Source organism: Rhinolophus sinicus, linkage group LG13 (assembly GCF_036562045.2).
Source record: "Rhinolophus sinicus isolate RSC01 linkage group LG13, ASM3656204v1, whole genome shotgun sequence".
NCBI lineage: Eukaryota > Metazoa > Chordata > Mammalia > Chiroptera > Rhinolophidae > Rhinolophus > Rhinolophus sinicus.
Window position 1 is genome coordinate 35,311,689 of NC_133762.1, and position 17,387 is coordinate 35,329,075.

Genomic DNA, 17,387 nt, shown 5'->3' on the forward strand with positions numbered 1-17,387 from the left:
AACTAAGATTGAACACGGCACCTTGAGCTGAGCTGCCGCTGAGCTCCCACATGGTTCAGTTGGTTGGAGTGCATCCTCTCAACCACAAGGTTGCCGGTTCGACTCCCACAAGGGATGGTGGGCTGCGCCCCCTTCAACTAGCAACGGCAACTGGACCTGGAGCTGAGCTGCGCCCTCCACAACTAAGACTGAAAGGACAACAACTTGACTTGGAAAAAAGTCCTGGAAGTACACACTGTTCCCCAATAAAGTTCTGTTCCCCTTCCCCAATAAAATCTTATAAAAGATATAATTCTATCTAAAATCTCTTGAAGGAGATAGGAAACTACATGGTATGCTAATAACTTTACAAATAAATATAAACAATACTAGCAGCAACCACAGAGGATAAAAGATAGTAAGAGGAAAAGCATTATATTATACCACATTTGCACTGATTCACCTGTGCTAAGAAATAATTCAGTATTTTTAGGTTGGAAAGGAAAGCAGTTTTGAAACTTTTTTCCTGCTGAAGTACAAATGTTATTTTAATCTAAAATTAATGTGATTTAGATTAAATCAGTGATGTTACAAAGTTTTCCAGAGAGAAAAATAATTTAAGCTTTCATTGCTTGTTAAAAGATGCCTTATGTAATCTCATTTTTAAATAAATGCCTACTTCTAAGTGCTTTGAAGTTGCCATAAATGTTCGTTCTAAAACACCATTGGAGATGGTCTCCAAAATACTGCCACGCAGCTTGCCAAATGTATCAAGAGTCTTTATTAATACTTAACCATGAGATCTAGTAATTTGTCATCTAGGAGCTTATCTGAAGAATAAATAGTGATACATACAAAGATTTAAATAGAAGGATAATAACCTTTTAAAAATCTAACACATACCTAGTGCTTACTGTGTACCAGGAGCTGTTCTTAATTTTTTGTGGCTATATATTTAAACTCTTCATTCTCATAATGTGATATGGTACCATTAATATCCCACAGAGAAATTAAGTCATTTGTTTAAGGTCACATAGCTAGGAAGTCGCAGAGCCAGGGTATTCATTAAAGCATTACTTAGAAGGCAAAAAGATGGAAACAGCCTAAATGCCAATAATACAGAATTACAAAATTGTGGTACAACCACAGAATGGAATATTATGCAACCAAAAAATTGTTTTTTGGTTATTGAAGGAAATGAGAAAATTCTCATGTTTAAAGAAAAAGAGACTAAAACTATGCATGTCCCAATTTTGTGAAATACACAGATGCATCAGAAAAAGGGGAAATAATTTGTCACTAGTAGTTACATCTTTGGTTGTATAGATGATTACAGAGCATTACAGATGATTTTACTTTTTTCATATTTTCTATGATAAGCATGTGTTGCTTTTATAATTATTTAAAAATATTAAACTATTCCACCTACCAGCAGACCAGATTCTAAAAAATTTACCCATTCCTCCCCACATTTAAGTTCTGGAGAAAAGATACATACCCTAGCTTTGAATGAAATACACTAACAATGCTATTGCCAGATGCTATGGAAATTCCTTCTTATAACCTGACTTATTTAAAATTTGTTCTAATTTCTGTCTAGGATGTGGGTATATTAAAACTTACCTGAACATTCTCAATAACATATAATAACCTAATACAATTCTAAAACTTCAGAATGACCTTATGAGTCTTAAACATGAAATAAGATTGGTTATTCTAATTATTTTTAATTTATAATTACAATGATCCTGTTGGATCATTGAAAACCCATGTGAAAATTCCTTGTCTTCTTTCCTCCTTACTCTTTCTGGGAATATATGTGATCCTGCTCCAGCCATATCCATATCTGTCTCCCTCATCCCTTCTCCACCACCAATTCAGTACTTCACCTCTAATCCAAGTCAGCAGTAAGAAATGAGCTTAAAATAAACCAAAAAAAAGGCTTTAGGGGAATCAACAACATGATTTGAGTTGGACATTTTTCTGAAAATAGACTAACAGTTTGCAGATTTACACAGATTGCTGCATTTATTAGACTGTGATAGGCATCCTTTCCAAGTGGAAAAAAATAGGAGAAAAATGTTCAAAATGCAAGAACATTATGCAAACAGCAGTTTCCTCCCACTCCCTGAAATGAAGATAGCAAACACCAGAGGAAAGAAGAAAAATTCGTTTTTGTCTCTTGGATGGTTTGGGACTGGTTGTAAGTTAATTCTTATCCATAAATCCAGTGTAAAACTGAAAGGCAGGCAGGGAATGAGGTAACTAATAGCTGTGACTTGGTCTCAAATTTTCAAAAAAATTATGGCCCCATTTCTTCCAGCCGCCTATTATAAAACAGGCTATATTATTACCCAGGAAGTGAGACTGCATTTTTTTCTGACTTGTTTGTTCTCATGTCTCTTGAAACTACCATCTCATGAAAATATGTGACACTGAGTTGTGTTTTTGTTTGCTGAAGGATAACATATATATATATTGTATACAATATACATATAAAATAAAGTGCACTAGTCTTAAGTGGACAGCGTGATAAGTTTATACATATGCTTACTCCCTTGACACAAAGTTTTTATCTTTTTTAGATCTCGGGCTTGACAACCAATATTGTGGACATTATTTTGGCTCATCACTTTGGGCAGGTAAGTGCCTATTCCAAGCAGGAGAGTTGTTTATTGGCTTGCGTGCAGAGAAGGATTTGCCTCAGGAAAGAAGGGGTGCCTTAGAATTCACTTGATTCTAGTGGGTGACACTTCCAGTGCAGTGTGAGGTATATATTTTGGCCCAGAAAAGATGAAAGTCTTAGGAGAGAGGCATTAACTCGATGCCACATGGCTCTTGGCGTTCAGAGAGAGATAAGAGAAGGCAGCACCCACCCCTACATACACACCTGTTCCCTGTAAGCAGCATGCCATCTGTTAATGTTTGACAACATCACGTGCCTCACCAAACATCTTTAGAGCCATAATGAGGTCTGGGAAAGGCTTTATAGAAATAGAAATTTCAGAGAAAAATGAAACCAAGAAATGTTAGTGCTAAAAGAACCTTAGAGATTATGTTGTTTGATCCTCATGTTTTGCTGGTGAGGAAACTGAAGTCTACAGAGGAAGTGACAGTTACATGGGTAATTTTGGGTAATTTTTCAGAGAGAAAAGCAAGTTGGATAATACAATTCTGACCGCAGTTACAGTGCGTATGTTTTTTTCCATACCACCGAGCAATTCTCGGACACCAGTTGGATGTCCTACAATTCAGTTCAATTATGACACTCTCTATCTGGAGATATTGTCAGATCCCACAGGTTAGGGGCTCAGTCCTACAAGACTGCCACCACCCCTCCTTCCCCACTTCAAATGCCAGTCACAAGTTCAACCTGTCACCTATGCTTCTGAGGGACCAACTGTAGATCATAGGTTTCAAAACGCCCCTCCTTGGGTTTGATTAATTTGCTAGAACAACTCACAAAACTCAGAGAGACATTTTACTTAGTAGATGACCGGTTTATTTTACAAGGATATATAACTCAGTAGCCAGATGGAAGAGATGCATAGGGCTAGGTATGTGGGAAGGGGCACGGAGCTTCCATGCCTTCTTCAGAGCACGCCACTGCCTCAGAACCTCGACATGTCCACAAACCTGGAACCTCTCCAGGACTTCTCCTTTTGGGTTTCTATGGAGGCTTCATAGTCACAATTGATAAAATCACCGGCCATTGGCAAGTGAACTCAATCTTCAGCCCCTCTCCTTGGGGTGGAACTATAAGTTCCAACCCTCAAATCATTTGATTGGTTTCCCTGGCAACCAACTCCCATCCAGAAGTTACTTAGGGCCTTTCCAAAAGTCATTCCATTAACATAACACGACAGCTTTTTTGCTCTCTTCACTTCTAAAATTCGTAGGGTTTTAGGAGCTCTGTGCCATGAACATAATGTAGACCAAATATATATTTTTTATTATAAATCCGAATATCACAGATAACCTATGAAGGAGTGAGGGAATAAAGGAGGAATGAGGTTGGAGAGCTGTGAGGTGCCTGAAGAGAAGAGATGGGAAGAAAATAAGTACCCTATTTCCCCGAAAATAAGACCTAACCGGAAAATAAGTCCTAGCATGATTTTTCAGGATGCTCGTAATATACGCCCTACCCCCAAAATAAGCCCCAGTTAAGATTGTCATCCAGATGGACGCATTTAGTATGTCTGTTGCAACACACGATGGACATATTGAATTATAAAATAATATTAATATAAAATTAAATATAAATAAATAATATTGACATTCATACTTAAAATAAATGATAATATAAACTATAATTACGTATTTGTAAATACCCAAGCGGGCGTCTTTGGACAAGAGGTAAATGCCTATGTAAACAGATGAACTCTTATTGCCGAATGACCAGTCGGAGTACAGACACAACGTACGAATAACGTGTGCACTTGATAATGAATGGACGTGGTTGTGTCTAATATGAATCTTCATAATTCAATATGTTGTGTGTTGTAACAGACGTACTTAATGTACTTTTGTGAAATAAACATTTTCTGAATTTTGGTGCCTGCAATTTTTCATCGCTTTTGTGTGGACCATCATTCTTAACTGTCATTTTTGTTGCCACTCCTGTCTCATAAGTCTTCAGTTAACACTTGATTTAATGGTAGATTTAAAGGGAATAATATTTTGACCCCCAGACAAGATGAGTGCAAAAAGAAAGAGCTATTCCGTTGAGTACAAGAAAGGAATCGTGGAGGACCCCAGGGGCAAAAATCTTACAGCTTTCTGCAAAGAGAAGTTGGATCTCCGAATGGTCTGAAAATGGCGAGCAGAGTACAACAACCTCAGTCAACAGGTGGACGAGGGAAATGCTAAGAAGCACAAGTGTGGATCAGATCAGCAACCATTATTTCCTGAGCTGGAAGACATCATCTGTGAATGGATTGCTGACAGGAGAGCAAAGGCTTTGGTTGTGCTCAGGGCTGATATTCAAGCATTTGCCCTTGCAATGGCACCACAGTTAGAAATATCCCCCAGGAGAATTCAAAGCATCACAACACTGGCTGGATGGCTTCCTTCAGCGATATTCACTGTCTCTAAGATCGATAGCACTGTTCAAGCTGGAAGATACTGAAGTTATTAAACATGCACTTGCATTCAAGTCCTTTGTTGATGGCATCGACTTTTCTAAATACCAACTCTCCATCATGATTGCTATGGATGAAACTGCCGTGTTTCATGGGCCAAGGATCTCAAACGACAATTGAGCAGAGGGACGCATCATCAATCTGCATTCCCTCCACTGGTTACGAAAGTGCTCATGTTACCTGTATTTTGGCAATTCATCTGGATGGAAAGAAAGCCCCACCTCTAATCATCACTAAGGGCAAGAAAGATAAGGTTGAACATGTTTCAGGCATTTATGTTCTTGAAACCGAAAAAGCCTGGTGCACACAAGCAGTTATAAGGAAGTGGGTCGATTTAATGCTGCCACTTGTTTTGTGAGGTGGCCAAAGAGGTCTGCTAGTCTGGGATTCAGCCAGCACTCACCGTGCTAAAGACACGAAGAACTTCCTTGCAGAGAGAAGAATAGATCAAACAATGATTCCCACAGGAATGACTGCCTATCTCCAGACTCTTGATATTGCAATAAACAAGCCATTCAGGGACCATTTGCACATGGAAATCAATGACTACATTGAAAATAGAATGGAGAGAAATCAGCATGGAAACTTTGTGAAGCCTCGCCTGCAAGAGGTCGTGACTTGGGTGAAGAATTCACTGACAACTGTGTTGCCAATGCACTACAAACAGGCTATGTGGACAAGAAGTGCTCATTTAAGGAGAGCTCTGTTGCTGGACATGAGAGATTGGGGCCAATGGTTCTACAGGAAATGGAGTCACAAGAAATTCAAGCCAGAATTTGGGGTTTGGAGAGTTATGGCAATGTTCCAGAAGAAGATGACATGACATGACTATTTGAATAAATGTAGATTTTTTGTACATGAATAAATGTAGATTGTACATGAATAAATGTAAATTGTTATACATGAAAAAAATGACATCCCCTAAAAATAAGCCCTAATGCGTCTTTTGGAGCAAAAATTTAAAACCTGGTCTTATTTTCGGGGAAATACGGTAGGAGTAATGTGCACTCAGGGAAATACGGTAGGAGTAATGTACACTCAACTGTAGTCTGTGTGTGGGAAGGAAAGTGGTAGGTGGGGAGAAAATTAGCCTTTTTCTGAGTACTTGTTATGTGTAAAGCACTTTGATAAGTACTTTTAAGGTATAAACTCAGTTGTTTTTCACATGGTTCTATTAGACTTATTTTAAGATGGAGAAACTGAGGGGTCTGTGAGGTAACATAACTTGCGACCATTTTTCCAGATAGCAAGTGGTTTGAATCTAGGTCAGATTAACTCTAAAGTTTATAGTCTTATTTAGATTATATTTTATTGAAGTTACAAATTCACATGTATTGTAAAGTAGAGAAGTTCTATAGGGCTTGTTACAAAGAATCTACCACCCACCTCATTTCCTGCTTCTTAGAGGTAACCAACCACTTTAATACTTTTAGCTATTTTGGGTTTTGCCTCCACATTTGCTCTCTCTTTAATTGATGTGTAATTTACATAAAGGGCAAAAATATAACTGGATCTCAGTGACCTGTATGTACATATACTCTCAATGTAACCACCACCAAATCAAGATTGTAGAACATTTCTATCACCCCAAAAAGGTTCCCTTGTGCCTTTTCCTACTCTTACCATTCTCTAGTATGTATTACACTATAATCCTAGGTCGATGTTATTCAGAGCTAAGCCATGACTGCTTTCTTTTTCTGTACGTTTCTCCTTTGCCAGGTGATAGTATTAGAATTTATAAGTAAAGAACACTGGAGGGACACTGCAAGGTGACAGTGGGTGGAAGGCATTTCTTTTCTAGGTTTTGTCTCCTTTTTAAAAATTTCAGCATGGGAGTCAGGGCTTGGCATACAGAAGGTCTGATTACACCTCCACATTAAGGTCAGACTTTCTCCATTCTGTGGGCTGTAAGGTCCAGTAAGAAGACAGAAAGCACATACTTTGAGCAGAGAAAATTTTAAACAAAATATTGTTAACGAGTGGTTAACTTCTGAAAGGGGTAAACGAGGACTCTGAGGGGGTCCAGTGGCAAAATAGCAGCTACTGCTTCTAGGCCGAGGGTGCGTGGACACTGAAGGGAGTGACTTAGTTGAGCCTCACCACCCAGCCCAAGAGGTTGGCTTCTTTGAGGAAGGCATGGTTTCCACTGGAAACAGAGCCAGCCAATAGTGTGAGGGCCATAGCTGGTCTGGGGAGCCACTTACCAGGTGGGGGAGACATTTGTCTAAAATGAGGTCTGAGCTGCTACGGAATCTGCAGTTGGGTGGGGAGAGCATGGGCCGAGGGTGCAGTTGACTGATCCTGGTCTATAAGGGTTCCTGATACTTCAACCACTGGCTCCTGCGCTAAATTTTTTTTTTTAAACTTTATTTTAAGTATGTTTTTCCAGGACTCATCAGCTCCAAGTCAAGTAGTTGTTTTAGTCTAGTTGTGGAGGGGGCAGCTCACAGGGGCCCATGTGGGGCTCAAACTGGCAACCTTGTTATTAAGAGCTCGCACTCTAACCAACTGAGCTAACCAGCCACCCATCCTGTACTAAATTTTTTAAAAGGACTAGCAAAGGGAAAATGTTTCTGCAGTCTAGCTCCTGTATCATAAAGATGGTAGATCTCAGGCTGAGAAACCAGAAATTGGTGACTGGCACAGCTTTCCCCAAATGGCTGCTGACCCCTGGCTATCCACTTTTAATAAGGGCGGGTCACTGAAAGGCCTGTGTGTACCAGGTGAGGCTTATCACTGGGGGCGATCAAACTGGGCCGTTTCCTTGGGAAACCCCTGCTGTCAACACCTTTAGTGATGTCAACACTTTTAGATCCTGTCTGTGGGACTAGTCAGATTCCCCCGGGTAGATTTTGAGATTACACACCAGGTACAAACGTTAGTATTCTTGGACCCAAATGCAGAAGACTGAGGGCCTCCACGTTCAGGTTTTAAATTTTAATTTAATCTTGTTTTCAGTATGATCTGTCTACTGCTACCTGAGCCTGTGGTCTCCCAGATCAGAGACCTTGTATTTTGTCATTTCCAGGGAATAAATCTAAACACAATTAATTTTTGTACATTGATCTTATATCCTTCAACCTTGCTGGACTAATTGATTAGCTCTAGTTGTTTTTGCGGGTTCCTTAGGCTCTTCTATATACAAGATTATGTTATCTGCAAGTAGACGTAGTTTTACTTCTTTCTTCCCAGTCTGGATACCTTTTATTTCTTTTCTTGCCTAAACAGAACTTTGTAGGCCCTGGCTGGAACCTCGGGTACAGTGTTGAATAGACGTGATGAGAATGGACATTCTTGTACTGTTTCTGATCTGAGAGGGAAGTATTCAGTCTTTCACCATTAAGTATGATGTTAGCTGTGTATTTTTCAAAGATGCTCTTTATCAGGTAGAGGAAGTTATTTTCTGTTCCTAGTTTGTTGAGTCTTTTTATAGTGAAAGTGTGTTGGATTCTGTCAAGTGCTTTTTCTGTATCTATTGAGATGTGTAACTTTTGTCCTTTAGTCTTTTTTAATATGGTGTATTACTTGTTTTTCGTATGTTGAAGCAACCTTGCATTCCTGGGATAAACCCACTTACTCATTATGTATACTATAATCCTTTTTCTGTGTTGTTACTTTGGTTTGCTAGTATGTTGTTAAGGATTTTTGAGTTTATATTTAAAGGGTCTGTAATTTTCTTAGGATGTCTTTGTCTGGTTTTGGTATTAAGGTAATAATTGGCCACAAAGAATGTGAGAAGTATTCTCTCTATTTTTTGTAAGAGTTTGTTTGGAAGGATTGCTGTTGATTCTTTAAATGTTTGGTAGAATTCACATTGGAGGCATTTGGGCCAAAGATTTTCTCTGTGGAGTTTTTATGTTACTAATTTAATCACTACTTGTTATAGATCTATTCAGATTTTTAAAATTTCTTTTTGAGATGTTTTAGGTGGTGTCTTTCTAGGAATTTTTCCATTTCTTCTAGGTTATCTAAATTGTTGATATGTAATTATTCATAATCTCCCCTTAATAACTCTTTTTATATCTGTAAAGCTGACAGTATTGTCTCTTTTTTCATTCCTATTTTTAATAATTTGAGTCTTGTCTGTTTTTCTTGGTCAGTCTAGCTGACCAAGTTTTGGTCTCATATATTTTTCTCTATTCTTTTTCTATTCTCGATTTCATTTATTTCCACTCTAGTTATTATTTTTTCTTCTTCTGCTTGCTTTAAGTTTGCTCCTCTTTTTCTAGTTTCTTAAGGTGGAAGGCTAGTTATGCATGTAAGATCTTTTTCTCTTTATACGGGTATTTACAACTATAAATTTCCCTGTATACGCTGCTCTAACTGCACCAAATACGTTTTGGCATTTTCTCAAAGTATTTTTTTAAGTTTCCTGGAGATTTCTTCTTTGACCCATTAGTTCTTTAGGAGTATGTTGTTTAATTTCCCAAATTACCTTCTGATATTAATTTCCAATTTCATTCCATTGTGGTCAGAGAATATACTTAATATTTCATTCCTTTTCAAATTTATTGAGGCTTATTTTATGTCCTAACATATAGTCTGTCCTAGAGAATATTCCATATATACATGAGAAGACTGCGTATTCATTCTGCTGCTGCTAAGTGGAGTGTTCTATAAATGTCTCTTAGGTCTGCGGGTTTATAATGTTCAGTTCTTCTCTTCCTTTGTAACCTTTTGCCTCATTATTCTATCCGTAATTCAGCATGGGATATTAAAGTTGCCAACTGTTACTGTTGAATTGTTTATTTTTCCTTCCTTTCTATTTGGTTTTCCTTCATGTGTTTTAATTATGTCTTCCTGACATTGTCTTAATTCAGCTGATCTTCCCTTGTTAGTCCCATATTTACCCTCTGCTTTCACAGAGAACTGGTGCTAACAATTCTTGGGCCTTTTCAGGCTTCTTGGTACATGTTCACTGACTTCTTTAACTCCTGTCACTGCCAGCCTTGCAGCCTTATTGGGTCTGCTAAATGAGTGATTACAGTCTTTTTGCTTTCCCACTTTCAAAGTGTGATTGGTGCTGTCACTTTTCCTGTTGTCTTTGTCCTTGAGTTTATGACTTATAAAGAATGTTATTTTTCTTTTTCTAGAAGGAGTAAAGCTGTGTTTTAATCCAACATCTTTAATTGGAATTCTCAAAGCCTGTGATCTTTCCACTACATAAAGCTGGGTAGAGCAGATACTTTCCTGAAGACGTAGCATGTTTGATTTTGACTATAAACCTTAAAAAGCAGTTCGTAAAATGTACAAAATTCTATGTGCTCTGGGAGAGACAAAGGTATATAAGATATGGCCCTTGTTCTCCAGGCGCTCACTCTGTGGGGAGATGAGGTATACAGAAATATTATAGCACAAGTAAAAAGGGATAAGTAATAAGAACCACTTTTCATTGAATACCTTCAAATTTCAGACTTGCATTTATATACATTAATCAATTCAATCTAACAATTTCATAATGGGATTTCTATTATTTCCACTTTACTGGTGAAGAATAAATTAGTTTACACAAGTTTAGCAGCTAATAACATGGAGGGGAGAAGATTTGAAGCCAGATATACTCAACTGTGAAGCTTTCCTCTTTCTACCATTCTAAGGTACATTAGGAGAGGTATCGTGAAGGGCGTAGAGGAATTCAAAGGCAGGAGAGGTTTATTTCTGATTTGGGGATCTGGGAAGGCTTCACAGTAGACGAGCTATCCAGCTGGGCTTTGAAGGATAGACAAATTCATCATTTTAGATTTGAGGAGGCAGGGAATCATTCCAGGAAGGGGAAATAGTTTGCTCCAAAGCAAAGAGGAAGGAATTATAAGACGTATTCAGGGGGTGTTAAGTAATGTGGGGCCCAAACACACTCGCAGGCACTCACCCTGGGCTCCAGCAGATGGACAGTGACTTGGGGAACATCGGAGACAAATGGGGGACAGACTGAGGTGTGTGGCTGTGAGGCAAGGGCTGGAAGATAGTCACCATTCTCCCTGTGTGGCGATCCTCCTGGGCAGCTGGCAGGCAGGCGCCGTCTTTCCTGTGTTGCGCCCTCTCCTATTCCTATGGCTGAACTTGAATCTGACTTGGTCTATTGAGCTCCACTTGCCCCACCCTGGTGACTCACCGAGACTCCACCGCACTCAACTCTTGTACCGCAGGCACCTTCATCAGCGGCCGAACCTTACTGGAACCGTTAACCAGCACAAGGCCGCGGAGTGTCCTGGCTTTTTGCAGAGCTACCCCAGACCCAGTGCTGGTGGTAGCTGTCCTATCCCACGTGCCTCCAGGTCCAGCAGAGGCAGTGACCAACCATGGATTGCTTTGTAGCTCCTACCAGGTAGTCCTAGCAGTGGCAGACCTCAGCCTGCATTGGAGCCCCTCCCAAGAGACCCCAGAACCAACATACTTGGAGTTTGGCTTCAGACCACAGCAGAGCACCACCCAATTAGCCCCACAACTGGGACACCCAATGGGCGGTCTCAACAGGCACCAGAGCCTGCTGTGGCAAATTCCCACTCTGTGTGGTAAGTGTCCCTGCACAGCAGCCCATGAGCTGTGGACGTGACCAAACCCCACAGACAATTAGCCTGAGAGTCAGTCCCACCCACTGATGTTCCAAGAGCGACCAAGGCTCAGTTATAACAGGATGGTACCAACAAGGCACACGAGCACTCCTACAGCGTCCAGCACAAGTGACCAGGGAGACTGCCCTGGGCCTCACAGGGCACCTACTACATAAGGCCACCCGGCAAGACTAGGAGATGTAGCAAATCTACCTACTAAATAGAAACAAACATAACGAGGATGCCAAAATGAGGGAACAAAGAAATACATCCCAAATGAAAGAATAGGCGAAAACTCCAGAAAAAGAACTAACCAAAATGGACCTACCAGAGACAGAGTTCAAAACAGTGGTTATAAGGGTGCTCAAGGAACTTCCACAGAGAGATAGCAAGCGTAAAAAAGGACATAGAAACCGTAAAAATGAACCAGTCAGAAGTGAAGAATACAATAACTGAAACGAAGAATGCACTAGAATTAATCACCAGCAGACTGGTTGAAGCAGAGGATCGAATCAGCAATTCGGAAAACAAGGTAGTAGAAAACACCCAACTGGAGCAGCAAAGGAAAAAATAAAAATGAGGATAGTTTAAGAGACCTCTGGGGCAACATCAAGTGTAAAAACATTTGCATCATAGGGGTACCAGAAGGAGAAGAGAGAAAGCAAAGGATTGAGAGCCCATTTGAAGAAATAATGACTGAAAACTTCCCTGACCTGGCAAAGGAAATAGACATACAAGTTCAGGAAGTGCAGAAAGTACCAAACAAGATGAACCCAAACAGGCCCACACCAAGACACATTGTAATTAAAATGACAGCGGTTAGATGAAGAATCCTAAAAGCAAGAAAAAGGCAACTAGTAACTTGTAAAGGAGCTTCCTGTAAGATTGTCAGCTAATTTCTCAACAGAAACTTTGCAGGCCCAAAGGGATTGGCAGGAAATGTTCAAAGTGATGAAAGGCAAGGACTACAGCCAAGACTACTCTATCCAGCAAGGCTATCATTTAAAATCGTAGGACAGATAAAGAACTTCCCAGACAAGAAAAAGCTAAAGGAGTTCATCACCACCAAACTAGTATTACAAGGAATGTACAAGGGACTTATTTAAGAAAAATAAAGATAAAAAATATGAACAATAAAATGGCAATAACTACATATCTATCAACAATTTCAATGTAAATGGATTAAATGCTCCAATAAAAAACACAGGATGGCTAAATGGGTAAGAAAACAAGACCCTTACATATGCTGCTTACAAGAGACTCACTTCAGATTGAAAGACACACACAGACTGAAAGTAAAGGGATAGAATAAAAAAGCTGGTGTAGCAATACTTATAGCAGACACAATAGACTTTAAAACAAAGGCTATACAAGAGACAAAGAAGGACCCAGTAATTCCACTTCCTGGTGTTTATCCAAAGAAACCCAAAACTACTTCAAAGGGACATGTGCATCCATATGTTCATTGCGGTATTTACAATGGCCAAGATGTGGAGGGAGCCTGGGTGTCCATCAGTGGATGAAAGGATAAGAGGAGGTGGTACGGCCATGGAAGGGAATGGGTTCTTGCACATCTGTGGTGCGTGGATGGACCTCAAAGGTATTGTCCTGAGTGGAGTATGTCAGACAGAGAAAGACAGATGCAATGTGATTTCACTTATACATGGAATCTAAAGAACAAAGTAAACAAAACAGATACAGAGAGCACTCATAGATACAAAGAGCATTTTGATGGTTGCTAGATGGGAGGGGAGTTAAGGGAGTGGGTGAAAAACCGGAAGGGATTAACTACAAATTGGTTATTACCACAGTAGTCATGGGGATGTAGAGTATAGCACAAGGATAATAGTAATATTGTAATAACTATATATGGTGTCAGATGAGTACTAGATTTACTGAGGTGATAGATGGGAGGGGCGTTGGGAAACAGGGTGAAAAAGGTGAAGGAATTAAGTACAAATTGGTAGTTATAAAATAGTCATGGAATGTAAAGTAAAGCACAGGGAATGTAGTCAATAATATGGTAATAACTATGTATAGTGCCAGGTGGGTACTAGACTAGTCAGGGGATCCCTTCTTAAATTATATAAATGTCTAATCACTATGCTGCACACCTGAAATGAATATAAAATGATATTGGATGTTAACTGTAATTGAAAAATTAAAACGGAGTGGGGGGAGGTGAAGGCGAATAAGAGGTTCACATTTCCAGCTATAAAACAAGCCGTGGGGATATAATGTACAGCATGGGAAATATAGTCAATAATACTGTAGTAGCATAGTATGGTGTCAGATGGTTGCTGGAATTATGGTGATCATTTCTTTAGGTATATAAATGTTGAACAACTACAGCTATGGTGTACACCTGAGACTGATATAATGTATGTTAGCTATATTTTTTAATAAAAATCTTTATTAAAAAATTCAAGCAAATGCTTGTATTGCTTTTATTACTTTGAAATGGAAACAGATATGGCTTTTAAACATGAATCATCTCATCTTCAATAATAAAAAACCCCACAGTGATGATATCCCCTTTTTTAGTCTATCAAGTTAGCAAATATTATGAAGAATGATCATTTGTACTAGCAAGGGTGAGGGTAAGCAGGTTGTATAAATAGTGAGACAGTTCCAAGTGTCCTAATAAGGAATGATCTCTATACACTTTAAGTGGAAAAGCAGTGTGCAGAAAGTCTGACAATTTTGTGTTTTTAAAAAAGGGTGGGAGGGGCAATTTATACATAACAGCTTTGCCCAAGAAGTTCCTTTAACACTTAGGTCAGTTTTACTCCTTTTATATTAATATCATATTTTTCCTTTTTTATCTTCAATTTTGCTGCTCAAGTTCCTCTCCAGATCTTCAAGGGGGAGCTGGCTACACCATTTCTTCTCTCAATTACCATGTGCTTCATTTCTTGTTTCCTTTTCTTACTATAATATCCGTAGCATTTTGCAAGTTTCCTTGGAGTGATTCCAGTGCCCTTCAGCTTCAGATAGACTCTGATCCATTTGGTCAGTTTCCAACTATGTTCTTGGCTCGTTTCACCTGTGTGGTAGTGACAATGCAAACAAATGTCCTCTTTATCTCTGTTTCTCTACAAGGCTTGCTGGTGACCTTTACACACTGCCCTGGATGAACTGACTCTCTTGCTGTCCCTGACACATTTCTTTCCTCCAATGCAAACATCTTCCCTTCTGCTTAAAACTCCTGGGGAGATGGGGGGTGCACACACAAACCTGGCCTCTGAGACGGAGCGGAGAGGGACCACTCGGTGGTGGGGAGGCAGACTTACTTTTTACTCTATACACCATTTTGTTTCTCTTGAGTTTTGTATCTTTAATAGTATTGGTAATAATATTAAATAAATTATAAATTGACTTAATAAAATGCCATAAATGGAATATAACATAACTATAATGTATACTATTAAATGATAGTATATAAATAGGTACTACACTGATTACATTGGTTAAGATGTAGATAAGGTGATTATACAGATTTATAGTTATTAAGAGATATGTTACCTCATGCTTTTCGGCTATACCAAAAGGAGTCTCCCCTTTGAAGTGTAGCTATAACGATAGTTGGACCTATTCCAGAATAATTTTGGTAATATTTCACTCTTTTCAGGTTCATGTATGTTAACAGTTAGAACCAAGAACATGATATACAATCAATGTGTTTAAACTATGTTACCAAATATTAGATGTTTTTCTTTTTTGGTGGTTGGGGGTGGAGGGAAGAGGTGCAGAGACCATCTAAAACTTCAGATAGAAGTGGCTATTGCCTAAAATACATTATGGCAAAAATCCTTAGTTAGCAAAACTTCATACCTTGCCCAACCTAGCTACATTTTTCATAATCCTTTATGGCTGTGCTGTCCAATAAAGTAGCCACGTGTGGAAAAGGGGGGGGAGGAAATGTTACTGTCCATTTATTTACTTTACATATTACATGTCATATAACTTTTCTTATTTTATCTTTAAAACAGCCCTGTCAGGTGGCTGGTTATTATCTTCATTTTACAGACACTATCTATGAGAAATAGCAGAATGTGGGGAAAAAAAACAAATAAGGACACTAGGGCTCCAAATGGTTAGGTGACCTAAGTTCCACAGCTAGTACTTGAATCCAAGTCTAGTGCAGTTTTCCATTGTGCTGCAGGTAATGATGTTCAGCTTATCCCCAAATTTTTGCACTTGACCTGGAGGTCATGACCACTGTTTTCCATCATAGATTGTTTGGTGCCTTCATCCAACATACAGTGTGGCACTAAACCCATCTGATGCAAATAAAAAAGATGGTAGCCAGCCCCATCATGGGCAGGGGCTTTGGTTATTGAGATTGCAAACCAAACAAGATAGACTTGTACTGTAGCTCCGAAGTTTACCCGTGTCTTTCCATTGTTCTAGGAAGAGTTGCAGGCCAACCTGGACCTGATTCAAACCTACAGACTGCATATTGCCCAAGATATCAACCAAGACAACCTACAGCTCTTCCTGGGTTCCTATAACGGGTACGGTTGTTTCCTCCACCGTCACGTAAATGCAAACCAAGTCTAAAAAGATAATGAACCTTTACGGCAGAGGGGAAAGGGAAATAAATGACTTCTTCCACTGCTGCAAGATGGGATTGCTTTCGTGCTATTTCACCACAGTAGAAGAAGAGGGGCTTTCAGACAGATAGGAAAACCCCTTTCAAGAAGAATGAATGAACTAAAGGCTGTTTTAGGCAAGATCAAATACCAGGTGTAGTTTTTAGGTGTTAAATGTACCTAACGTGGTGTACACACACTAGAACACAATTTCAGGTGGCACAGAAAAGTGCATGTAGGAGAGGCAAATGATAGCAGTCTTGGGCCTTGATTCAGGTTCTCTTTGTTGCCATCTTGTCACCAGACAGAAGTAACACATGGACACTAGTAAATTTGCTTTTGTTTGTGTATTCCAAACCCTGTCACATCTCCCCCAGTCACTGAGAGAGCCTGGTTCTTAATCTTGGAACCAATTTCTCCAAGGTAAAAATGTTAGCTCCTTCCTGCTTTCTGGGTACATGGAAAAATATGGAGGAAATGGTTCAGCTGTAACTTACCCAGAGTCACGCAGCCAGTGAGGAGGGAAGGCAGGTTTTGAAGCCGGTATGTCTAGCTCCTTCCTTTATATAACGGAGCCTCATTATTTGTAGTTGAAATCAGAAAGGTTTATTAAGTACTACACTAAGCTGTGTTAGTCACAAGGGAAATGTCCGCCAAAAAGTTCCCCTTGTCTAAAGGAATTTATTCCTATAAACTAGCCGGAAAATGAAATACTTAGAACTTGAGGATTTCAATAGTGTTGCTGTTGAGTTTTAAAGTTGCCTCCTTTTACCATCCCCCAGAACCCCTCGGGGCTGAGCTAGGAGCCTTGTTCCCGCTCAGTACCACTGAAGATGCCACTGAAATGGCTACTTGGGAACAAAGTGCACAAGGGCCCCTGTCTTCATCAGGTGTGAAGGAAAGGCAGTTTCTACATCCCCTGAAACGTTTTGGTTTTCACGACCAGGAAGTAACCTGAGTTGCCACGATTTTACCTGAAAAGTGCATTGCTTCCTTTATTTCCCTAGACGCAGAGACCTGGAGATTGAAAGACCCATGCTGGGCCAAAATGATAACAAGTCAAAGACATTGAAGTAAGTCCCTCAAGTTCCCCGCTAAGTTGCTAAATAGACTTGCTTTTC

At 39.5% G+C, this 17,387-nt stretch overlaps 1 protein-coding gene across 2 annotated transcripts in view; it reads left to right on the forward strand.

The window, feature by feature from the left end:
- The window catches only part of NDRG3 (NDRG family member 3), a 70,029-nt gene that overhangs the window by 43,817 nt on the left and 8,825 nt on the right, over positions 1-17,387 (forward strand). For both annotated transcript variants that reach the window (XM_019732639.2, XM_019732650.2), the window contains exons 9-11: positions 2,565-2,621; positions 16,085-16,188; positions 17,274-17,339. In XM_019732639.2, the coding sequence (XP_019588198.1) occupies positions 2,565-2,621; positions 16,085-16,188; positions 17,274-17,339 (227 nt within the window). The remainder of the gene's footprint in view (positions 1-2,564; positions 2,622-16,084; positions 16,189-17,273; positions 17,340-17,387) is intronic.